At 37.7% G+C, this 12,751-nt stretch overlaps 1 protein-coding gene across 3 annotated transcripts in view; it reads left to right on the forward strand.

The window, feature by feature from the left end:
- The window catches only part of LOC139979066 (uncharacterized), a 44,747-nt gene extending 32,749 nt beyond the window's left edge, over positions 1–11,998 (forward strand). For all 3 annotated transcript variants that reach the window (XM_071989721.1, XM_071989738.1, XM_071989729.1), the window contains 8 exons: positions 2,227–2,586; positions 5,266–5,403; positions 5,933–6,259; positions 6,980–7,261; positions 7,625–7,753; positions 9,273–9,422; positions 10,537–10,627; positions 11,581–11,998. In XM_071989721.1, the coding sequence (XP_071845822.1) occupies positions 2,227–2,586; positions 5,266–5,403; positions 5,933–6,259; positions 6,980–7,261; positions 7,625–7,753; positions 9,273–9,422; positions 10,537–10,613 (1,463 nt within the window). In that variant the 3' untranslated portion in view covers positions 10,614–10,627; positions 11,581–11,998. The remainder of the gene's footprint in view (positions 1–2,226; positions 2,587–5,265; positions 5,404–5,932; positions 6,260–6,979; positions 7,262–7,624; positions 7,754–9,272; positions 9,423–10,536; positions 10,628–11,580) is intronic.
- The last annotated feature ends 753 nt before the right edge of the window (positions 11,999–12,751 follow it).

Genomic DNA, 12,751 nt, shown 5'->3' on the forward strand with positions numbered 1-12,751 from the left:
TTAAATATGTATGCCTATGTGCCGCTTGAAATGTACACATTTTCTCAGTTATGTGTGTTATAATTAAAGGACATTGGGTACATTCATATGTGAGTGAATGGATGGGAAGGGTATACATATTCATTACCAAAGTTGGCACTCCCAGATCCTCCCCCCTCTTTTTCATCTCCTCCCCAACCCCCTTCTCGATACATTCTACTCCTCTCTTTGCTTGCAATCAGATAATGAAATGGATTAATTCTTTACCAAGACATAACATCTATGGCGGGCCATCAGTCTCAAATCGTGGGAGATCGACTAATACCGATTTAAATCGACGTACACCAATTTCCTTCGACTTATACCAGTTTCCAGCAGCTTAAATTGACTTCTACCGATTTAAATCGACATATACCAGTTTAATTCGACATATCATCGATTTAAATCGACATATACCAGTTTAATTCGATGATATGTCGAATTAAATTGGTATATGTCAATTTAAATCGACATATACCAGTTTAATTCGACTAATACCAGTTTAAATCGACATATACCGATTAAAATAAACATAAACCCATTTAAATCGATGATATGTAAAATAAATCGATGATATGTCAATTTAAATCGACATCTACCAGTTTAAATCGATGATATGTCGAATTAAATCTGTAGAAGTCAATTTCCGTGGACTTATACCAGTTTCTAGCAACTCAAATTGACATAAACTTATTTAAATCGAAAGGTCATCGGTTTAGCTCATTAACATATTCCAAATCCCGATTACGGTGATGATTCACGTGTGAAGATACATCACGTGCAAACACCTGACACGGCGGGCGAATAATTAAATAGTTCCAAAATTACAAAGCTCGCAAGCTAGTTAGGGTGTACATCATGATTATGTCAATGGTAATTATGAACAATAAACAATTAAATGCAAAAATAAAAAAAATCGGTGTAACAATAAGGCTGAAAAACTGATATGTTAATGACCTGCAATTTTCTCAATGCAAACTGGGCTTGTCTGCTCAAACACGTGGAGCTTTAGTATAGGAATACACATGCAACTGCATAGGCCTACAGTACGTACACATATGCAATAACCTACTCCAGTTACACCATAAACAAAGATGATATTGTTCTGCAGTGAGACCTACTGTAAGGTTACGTTTTACTGTAGCTAAATATATACGGGGGGTTAACAATTACAGTATTCATGCTTACAAATTTATTCAATCTCTGTGCACCTCACTCGTGTGAGGTATGTAGAGTTCAAATATGCTTACAAAGTTCATATGACAACAACGTTGACAAAAAGAATTAAAAAAATAATGCTTACATGGAAAATGGTGGCGCCAGGCCCCAGACGTATAAGAAGAAAAAGAAATGTGGATGGAAATGCGTTACAGGTGGCACAGTAATTACTGAAAGTTCTTTCTTACTGCAAATTTAAAAATTTAAAATTTAATTTATAAAATTAAAAAAGAAAACTGGGAATTAAAAAAAATAATAATACATGTAACCATTTTGGTAGATACTGCACATTTTCACCTGTCGGAATCGTAGTGTGTAACAGCCTTCCAGTAACTACTGTGCCAACTGTAACTCATGTTACCGTGTTGCGAACAAAGCGCTGTAGTTACTGATGCACGGTTGTGGAACATGAACACTAGTTTCTGTACTAGCTAAGAGTATCGGGTTTTTTTTATGACAATGCATAACAACTGAAAACAACAAGAGCAACCGCTGAATATAACGCAATCCAATCAGGATGGACGAAATGGTGATTTACTGGCCCAAAAGTACAACCATGGCGTTTGAATGCGATCAAAAGTGAGTGAATGAAATAGAAAAGCATTTGTTTCGGATGAATATAAGTCGTACGGCTGAATGCAAACAATGTTTATGAATGCAGCGACGGAAAACGAATCATTGAAACAATATCCTTCAGCAAAACTTGGCAGTGGATTGGAAAATTCAAAATATACCACGAAGAAATATTGACTTTAGATAACTGCAAGTGGCCCTGATGGAAGAACTGCCGAATAAATAATGACTATACAGAAAAAGAATTAGGTACAGAGAGACGACGAACGAATTACAAATGTTTGTGAAACTGATAGTCGCTTTAGGAGGTCCGAAGTCTTTGTCGAGACCGGTGTTGTGAGCCTTGTTTGTTTTAAATATTAATTTAATTATATATATGTTTGTGTGTGCGGTTTCTTTATTTTTTTCTCATTACAGACGTTTACATATTTGTCACATTTGACGGTCAAACAAATGTCCAACTACTACACTGGGATGGCACAAATCCAATAACAGAGTCTTCTATATCAGTATTTACGGACCAGGGTATCGCGCCGCAGGCTGCACGAGTTTATTGTGTCGATGTTGCAGATGACTACGTTTATTTTCTTATCGCTACCGACACAGGTAACGATAATACACAATATGAATTATCCAGGTACCCGATAGGACCTTGGTTAGCTGGTACACAAAATGAACGAGATGACATAATGCCGTTGGAAACGGGAAACGACGGTGACCTCTCTGGTTGCGTAAATGGATTGTCTGTGTGTGGCTCAGCCTGTCAAGATCCATGTGGTACGTTATCTATTATTGCTTAGAGTGGTGGTTTCTAACCTAGGGGTAATTTACGCCCGGGTGGGGGTAATCATGATCAGATGTTTGGAAGGGGTGGAAGTTGGACGGCTGGGGATGGGGGTAAGGTCACTGCTTCTGACAGAAAAAAACTATGAACGTAGAAATTGGAGTGAGCGCCATTGATTTATGACAGTTTGTATTTTGGTTTTTGAATTACGAAATATATATAAACTGCTATTGTGCGACTTTTGGCGAACCAAGGGCGTAGGAACCGGGGGGCTGGGGGGCGCCAGCCCCCCAGTGAAAAATATGGGGGGCGGAAGTATCATTCCGCCCCCCTCGCTTCGCAAGTCAGAAAACCCCTTTTTCATTTCCAAATGAGAAAAAAAACTCATTTGGAGCACCAAATTGCATTTAAGACCAGGTGAAAATGCAAAATTCTTTACAAAATGGAGTGGGAGTTGAAGTGTGCTATATTGCACCAAATTGCATCTGAGGCCACCTGGAAATGCAAAAAAATTCCAAAGGGGAGGGGGACACCCCCTCCCCTTAGACCCCTCCCCCCAGGCCGACCATCAGTCTTCAGCTCCCCCCCCCACTCAAAAGTACCTTCCTACGCCACTGTGGCGAACGAAATACCATGCAAATAAGTGCAACCTCCCGATAGATTTCGTCCAAAGCACGATGTTACTTGTGTAACATGAAGTGAAGTGTACTGTTAACTGTAGTTAATACACTACGACAAGAGGAAACTAAAATGAACAGTTTTTCCAACCATGTTAGTAATGGCCCGTTTCATAATGATAGGAACAGGAAAGAGATATCCTTGTGGCTAGCAATGCCAAGAATGGTAGCGAATCATTATGACAAATCCTTGGTAAATCATAAACTGGCAACAAAGTGAACTTACGCTACCAACGAACAAACGCGTTAAGATGAGGCCATGGGTCCATTTGTTTTGTCATTTCGAAATTCAAGTTTTAATTTCAAGTACCGGTTACGTTTGCGAAGTTTGCGTACCTGTAGTCGTGCTGACGACGTACTATTAATGTGTACGATCACGTTAGTTCCATCAATTCGTCACAAGAATATGTCCAAAGCCTAAATACAAGTAAGTGGTGTTAGAAATAAATTAAATCAAATCAAGTCAGATGGCCGAAAGCTTCTACATAGATCTATTCTACCGGGTAGATTAGAAGCCGTGTATAAGAAGCCGTGTTGATCATAAAAAAAAACTTCTTAGTTAGTGCCACGTTTTAAAGGTGAGTATAGCCATAAAGGTTTTATATGATTAGTTATCGTACGCGGCGACATGTCACTATTGTGGAAACAGGAACATGCAATGGCATAATTTCTGCTGATGTTGTTAAACAACTGACGTAGGCGGGGTTATTAGCGCGTCGTCTGAATTTGTGTCTCTTGTATTTTTAAAGAAGGTTCTCTTTCTAAGAATCCTTACTGTTAAAGTCCCAATGCATGTTTGCTGATGAATTTCGGAAATTAAACTTCCGAAGTAGATTAAATCTTTCTCATTCTAAATGCACACTGACCAGGTGGTTTTAATGGAGAAAAGCTGTCGAAATCGAACGAAAGAAATTTATATTCTGTTGCCCTTATGGCGCGAGCGATTTACCGTAAAATCACTGCGACTGCGTATGTCAGCATGTTCATTACACAAATGTAAACGAAATAGTGTACACATTCGGCCCGATCAAAAATTTAATGCAGCCCTATCATCCACCTATTACAATTCCACGGAGGAAACGTCTGAAAACACCTGTTTATTCATTGCAATGGAAGGAAATGACACCATTTCGCAAGCTACATCGGTAATACCGAGAGAAACTTATTATTCAAGAGAACGGCTCTATGACAGGCTAGCCACGAAATTGAAAGAAGTCCTAGGCCTCACGGTTGTTACAAACAAAATAAAATGATTGGCGCATGATCTGTTGGGCGGGGCTTGCAAATTGTGATTGAAGTTGGCAAAATCAAAGGACTCATAAAAAAATTCGCGAATTTTATTCAGTTCAAAATTTTTAACCTCAGATAAATCAATTAAAAAGTGAATATTGATATGAAAATTGCATAGAACGTTGTCATTTTCACTGAGAATTTAGTGCAGTAAGCTGGAAAAGGTCCAAGGTTCAATTTGGTAGACAAGTACTGAGAATTTAAGCAATGGAATGCAAAATCCATATTTTGCACATTATCGTTGTTCAGATGAATCATATAACGACGGACTGACGTCTCGATGTTAATGTTCTAATTCCAGGCTCAGTAACGCCGATGATATGCATTTACGTGTAACCGAGCTCCAATTTACAAGGAAAGTGATACGATTCCTTAGAAGGTGGCGTACGTTTTGGTAGTATATCATCTTTTGTCGTAGCACATGTCCAAATATCGTTTATTGGATAGATGACTTTTGGGTTTCATAGAGGTTCACAGAATGGAAACAAGATGTGATATCGTGCGTTCCACTCACAGCAACGATGGGACATTTAAAAGTCCCATGTGTGTATACCTTCAAAATACCGCTACCATGTAACGCGTCAAATGCTATTAAAATATGGCAAAGATGAATTTCTGGGACTCTACGAAATCTACATAATGTTAACAAAGTCTTGTCATTTTTTGTTTCCTCCATGGCGATGTAAATATTTCTGTTACTATTAGATTCCGCGGCATGCGGATGCAGTGCAGGTCCCCCTGCATGTGGCTTCTGTTTCGACGATGCGGGCGGTGGTACATGTCAATGCGAGAACTCAGCAGCACCGAACTGTGCTGATCCCGACCCTGAAGGCGAATGTCGGGGTAAGTATACAGTCCTATCTATTGTTGAAGGATGACCTTTAGGCACAACGTTGACATCCTTCTTATTAACCAAGACCATTACAAAGTACTACTACTGCTACTAATACTACTACTACTACTACTAACACTACTACTTTGAATTTCTTGCAATGACCCTTCCATGAAACTGAAGCACATTAATTAAAGTGGCTGGCCTACTTAGTCTAACGCAAATTAGGAAACTTTCACAGATTCAACACAAAGTAAATTAGGGTAATATTGGGGTTATAGGGACTTATTGTTTACAATAAGTTACAAACCGTCAGGGACAAATGCTGTTGATTGTCATCCAAGGGTGTGTATATATATATATATATGTATATAAAAAACATATAAATATATATATATATATATATATATATATATATATATATATATATATATAATCCTGTCTGTTTAAAGTATCTCATTCGAGATCCTGCTTTATGGTACACAAAGCTTTTGAGTTTCATTCTTCTTTATTTTTATCCTTCGTCTTTGAACAAAATAGTCGCAATACCACGTATCGATGCCTGCTGCTTGGTTAAAAACCCTCTTGCACTGCGACGAAGTGGAGGTGATGTATGTGTGGTGGGTGTTACGACATTAGCAGGAACCATCGATGTTGACAGAGCGGCGCGTACAGGACGATGGCTTAAACTCCCCATACATACTGTAAAGAGCAATGCTGTCTCGTCTCCTTATTATGATGGTTTCTCTGCGGCGGTGCCACCTAAAGCAAGAGGGAGACGCTTCGGGGTTTACCGAGCTTATTTTGATCCAGATGATGACAGTAAACTGGAAGAGTGGATACCATGCATTGCAACCGAAAACAGTGGTATGTGTTATAATAATTTACGTTCAAGTTGCTATGTTGTTCCTGTAAAAATAAAGGAATGTATCATATATATATATATATGCCAATGGTTTCCCAGTCAATGAAATGGTCATATTTTTGTAGATGTTTGCGTGAGCTGTTATCCACCTTTATCCCTATCAGAACTAGGACTTGTTTGTCTCGATACTTTCGGGACTTTGACGATATTATTATAAACCACGACTACAATGGGGAGGGGGAAGGGCAAGTGGGGGAGGTGGGGAAAGGCCAATGCTAATCTAACCCCTCGGTTCTAACCCTTCCCGCACTCCTTTTCGTCAGGTATATCGGTCAGGGGTATAAAAGTGGGGAGAGGGGGCGAACAGTTTGGAAGCAAAAATGCACCTGTAAAAAGTGTACTTCACGGGATATTTAGGATGTTACTGACCACGTTCTACCCCCACCCCTCCCTCCTTCACCCTCACATCCACACCCACGAGTCAGAAGTGGACCAAACTTTTATTTATGAAGAAGAAATGCATGAAATTAAAAATAGTGACAAACCTTTAATGCCATGTATCATATATATATATATATATATATATATATATATATATATATATATATATATATATATATAATACATGGCATTAAAGGTTTGTGATAAATTGTCAATAAGCAAAATTCATAAATTTGCTCTCAGTATCCGTTGTTATTTTTTGTTTGTTTTCTTCCTTGAAGGATTCGTCAACACACTTCATACATACACCATAAGTCAAAACACAAGCGTATCCCTCGGAGCTGAGTTATCCACAAACCTGGTTAGATTTGAACCATCTCTCAGATGGCGTTGCACAACCTTCGGCGGACATGTTCCAAACGATCCTGTGCCAGTCCCATCATGCGATGGGAAGCTATACTGTCCAGTGTCTGGTAGCGAACAATCCGATAGTATCTATGAAGTTTATCGTCCAGGGAGAGAGAAGCGGACATGGCATCCACTCTTTTATCTCTTTGTTAGAAGTAAGTTCCTACAAAATGTTGGTATGTTATGGTTTCTGATATTCTTATTGACCCCTTCCCAACACCAACCCATCCCCTGCCTGGCCCTTTCCCACCGACCTTACGCCCAGGAGGATAAACAATGGCTGGATATTTGTCACCAAGGTGGATACGTCATATAAGCACAGCCGTTTTTCATACAGTTAAAGCCTACGACTTTTTAAGCTTCCGTGAGAAAACAGCCAAGACCCACCCATCTACAGAGTGCAGCGCTATAATGATTGATCAGGTCCACACATATTGTGTGCTATATACTACTTGTCGTTGTTAGAGTTAAATGTTCACCAATACCACAAAACGCCCTTCTCATTTATATCCATACAGGTTGTAATGATGGATTGTTTGGTGCTGACTGTGCTCTCACATGTGGCACGTGTGTAAATGGTGTTTGTGATGACGTCAACGGACTTTGTAATTGCTACCCAGGATTTACTGGAGATACATGCGAGGATGGTAAGAGCCGCGTATTCAAATTTGATAATAATGTTGTAATAACCAAACATTAGAATGCTGTGCGCTATTTTTATCCTTCGAGTATCTTTTAGCTCAGTGGCGTAGGAAGTTACTTTTGAGTGGGGGGGGGGGGCTGAAGACTGATGGCCGGCGTGGGGGAGGGGTGTAAGGGGAGGGGGTGTCCCCCTTTTTTGCATATCCAGGTGGCCTCAGATGCAATTTGGTGCAATATAGCACACTTCAACACCCACTCCATTTTGTTAACTTAATTTTGTATTTTCACCTGGCCTTAGATGCAATTTGGTGCTCCAAATGAGATTTTTTTCTCATTTGGAAATGAAAAAGGGGTTTTTTGACTTGCGAAGTGGGGGGGGGGGCGGAATGATACTTCCGCCCCTCCACTTTTTTCACGGGGGGGGGGCTGGCGCCCCAGCCCCCCGGTTCCTACGCCCTTGTTTTAGCCAACCACTTGTTCCCAAAGAATAAAAACCTTTTATATTTAAGGTTTGTACAGAAACCAAAAGAAACCGGTTCATAATGAACTTTGCTGAAACCTAATTGGAAATAAGTCCATCAGTTAAATGTTGCTTTTCTATATGTGTGATATATAAATAACAAAAGTTCCTTTTTGCTAATTTTTTTAATAGGTTCGAAATACTCCTTTCTTCATAAATGAAGAAGTTAATTACTTGAAACATGAACACGTGACTGATTAGGTTGGTTAATTACAATCTTACTAATTGGAATTTAGAGGAACAATCGATGTAGGTTGTCAGACATAATTACATAATTGTAAGAAGTTATGTTTAGCAATAAACCGTCAGTTGCCAACTATATTGCTGTATTAAAAGGAAACTTGTCTGACTATTTTAATCTTAGACTGTATTGATTGGTTACTGATTGATTGATAGAATGATTGAATAATTGATGGATTGTTTGATGGATAGCAGGATGACTTTATGGATTTATAGTTGGATGGATGTGTGGATGGTTGGATAAATTCACGGCTCGATTGATTGATTGATGGACGGATTAATTGAATGATCGATGAATTGAATGATATTCCACTTGATTCTTTGTGTTATCACTGGACAGATGGATGTCTTGATGGATTGACTGTGAATGAAAGTGTTTGATTGATTTGACTAATTAATTGATGGATGGATGGATGAATTTCTGGATTGATTGACAGATGGGTGGCTTGAATGACTGACTGCGATTAATTTACTGCACTTTATTTATGATTGATTGAACGATCGATATGTTGCTTGATTGGTTGAAGGATTTAATTGATTGACAGATGGTTTGATTGATTTACTGCAGTTATTTGAATGCACTTGATTGATGGATGGATGGATGTATGATTTGATTGATTGATTGACTGATGGATCGATTGATTGATTGACGAATTTGTTTGCTTCTTAACTTATTGTTTTCTGTCTATGTTATCAAACCGTGTTCATCGTTGTGTTATTCATGACATTCAATATCCCTTTCCTACTTTCTTCCTTCTATTTAGCTTGCTCTGAAGGCCAAATTGGAAAAGATTGTTCATTTGAGTGCAGTGATGTATTTCCAGGGAGTGATTGCAGTAACATTTTGATCTGTAAACCCGGCAAGGTCGGGTGTAAATGTTATCCAGGATTACAAGCTCCTGATTGCATTAAGCGTAAGTCTTAACATCTTATAAAGCAGAGACTGGAGCGCTGCAAACAAATGTGTCATTCCCCCTCCCCCAATGTGCCACCCCTCCCCCAATGTGTTTTAATAACCAAACATTAGAATGCTGTCCGCTATTTTTATCCTTCGAGTATCTTTTAGCCAACCACTTGTTCCCAAAGAATAATAACCTTTTATAGTTTAGGTTTGTTCAAACAAATGTGTCATTCCCCCTCGACCAATGTGCCACCCCCTCCCCCAATGTGTTCCCCCCACCCCCCACACGAAACGTATACCAGTACTATATCGTTGGGGATTTTTCTTCCTTTCTTAGAGGGTAACATAATATTTTAGATTTATAGAAAATGCAAGGCGCATTACAATAATTTCCTTGTCAACGATAACCTGTCAAACATAGAAACAGTCCTTCCCCATGGCAGCAGCTAAACAGCGCCCTGACAGTTGATCTCACAGGTCCCCGGCTTTACACCTGGGTGAAGAGAGGCAATGGAGATAAAGTGCGTCGCCCAAGGACACAACGTAATGATCTGGCCAGGACTCGAACCTGCAAGCCTTAGATCACAAATCGACTGCGTCAACCACTTTACCGCAACACTCCCTCAAATATCGCCTTCATACGACTCCTCCTTCACTATAATATGATTTTTTTTCTGATGTATATTAATGATAATACATTGCAAGAGGTTGAAACCAAATCATGAAAGACATCGTTGTATAATAATGCTAGGTACTCAGACAAATTCGATCGACATGATATCTGTCATAATTTTTTTTTTGTACAACATAACGATTCGCTTAAATGGTATATGCGTCTGAACCAACTTGTACCCAAAATTCTCGGTCGTTATAAGTATCACAATACACCTATTATGAAAAGAAGGGTGGGATATACGAAAAACACTACCATCTCAAATAACAAAATAAGTGCAGTCTAATACCGATACTGTTTGCTTTTTTGGGTATTTATTATTGGTATTTATTTCTTTTTACATCAAACAAGGATATGTTGTACATTGTGAAACAGTGTTACTCTACAGAACTGTAAATAGAAACACTACAGATAACAGAGTTTTCAACCTTGTTTCATATCGTTTTCCTTTCAGCTTGTGACGCAGGATTTTGGGGTTCTAATTGCCAGAGAACGTGTACTGCTCCTTGCAATCCCCGCACGGGGCTGTAGTCGCCATCTTCAGGGTAAGACTTCTACATTTTGTTTCGCATACATGGTTGTTTTCGACAGATCAAGTGCGATGTCCACTTCGACATTGTATGCAAGGTTACTATGATCCCCTGCATCACTGCTACGTCACTGGTCATAAATCCTATCTAGATCGTGTTAAGGATATGTACGTCAATGACGTCACATCGCTGGTTACAGACTCCGGATCAGTGATGCAGCAGGACTACGTCTATATCAATCTTGTATTATTCGATTGGTAGAAACAGATTAGGAGACAGAAGGTTTAACCGTTAATATTGGTCTATATATGTCATAAAGAACATCAAAGGTTTACAAAGCTGCTAAAACACGATGATTTAAAAGCTAGACTTTGTCATCTCTGGATAGGATGAAGATTATTATCTGTTTTAGATATAAATATAAATGTATATATACATATATATATATATATATATATATATATATATATATATATATATATATATACATATATATATATATTAATTGATATATATATATATATTAATTGATATATATATATATATATTTATTGATATATATATATATATATATATATATATATAGATATAGATATAGATATAGATATATATATATATATATATATATATATATATATAAATAAATATATATATATATATATATATATATATATATATCAATTAATATATATATATATATATATAAATAATAGTTTATGAAACCTTTTACTTTGGGTGGGTTTTACAGAAAACTGTGAGAAAGGAGGCGGGGGGGGGTTGATTCCCCTGGGTCACTATACATCCCTGACCATCCCTGCTCTATATCCATCATAAAATACTACTTTTAGTAGAGGGTACATCGGTCCAAATTCAGAAATGTTTCCATTTTACCTATACAGATTTGTTGGTGATAGATACGCTATTTGGTAACAATGCCTTTCTCTGCCTCTCTCTCTATTTTAATTTAGACCAAATCGAACCGACTTGTGACCGTTCAACGATTACCATGATAACCGGATTTGACTGCGATTTCTGACCGAATATTTGTATTCGTATAAAGTAACTAAGGGTGTCGGTTATTATGTTTTAAAAAGTACAACTATAATCGGAGTTTCACGTGTATTTTTTTTTTATTTTTTATATTTCAATATTTCAAAACGATATTATTTTATTCGAAATGTTTAAGATTTGTTTAATTTCTTCATTTGTTGTGATTAATTTCAAAGACCTGGCAGATTTTGGAAGAACGTATCGCTTAGAACACCCACAAATGGCAAACAGATTGGAAACGGCATTTCATTTTTATTACTTCTTTATACAACTTTATTTGGTGGAGGATCGTTGTTTGCTTGACCTATTTTTAAAGATATATTAACAGCAAGTTAATCACCAAAATGTTGTTGTTTTTACCCACTTTCTTCTTTGAAACTGTTTTACACAGGGTATACAAACCGTACCAGAAAATCGTATCAGAAAATCGTATTCTGCAAACTTCCCCTTCCTCTCCATCTAAGATAACAAAAGAGAGAAGAAAACAGAAACAGTCAGAATAAAAACATAAGAGACTTAATTTGTAAAGTTAACTACAATACTGACTGAAGGCTATTCAAAGTCTTACATGAAATAATATTATATTAGCTAGCTCGAAAGCCATGTCAACATCAGTTTTCAATGGCATACCTTGTTTGGTTGTATCTGTAAGATTATTCACAAGAACTTCAGCATCACTGCTTTTATCATTTTGTCTTTTATTTCAACAAGAGGAGTGCCATAAAAATAATAACCTTCGAGATATTTTGTCCCACCCCCCCAAAAAAAAACAACAACAAAACTGTTCACGATTCCACTTTGGTTATAGTCCCAACTGAATTTCTATAACTGAAGTGAAAATATTTAAAATTTACCACAAATCTTGACCGTTCGTATCTAGCAAGATATTTGCCTTGCCACAGCTATTTCATTTTGCATTATTACCCAAACCACAAACACACCACACCACAACACACTACACCACAATACAACACCACAACCTCAACCAAACCACAAACAAAAACAGATCGAGCCGTGTTTTTTTTTTTTTTTTTTGGTAGGTGCATGTACAAGGACGTTACGTGATATAAAATGTCAAAATTGGTCGAC

This window comes from Apostichopus japonicus, chromosome 2, assembly GCF_037975245.1.
Source record: "Apostichopus japonicus isolate 1M-3 chromosome 2, ASM3797524v1, whole genome shotgun sequence".
Classification (NCBI taxonomy): domain Eukaryota; kingdom Metazoa; phylum Echinodermata; class Holothuroidea; order Aspidochirotida; family Stichopodidae; genus Apostichopus; species Apostichopus japonicus.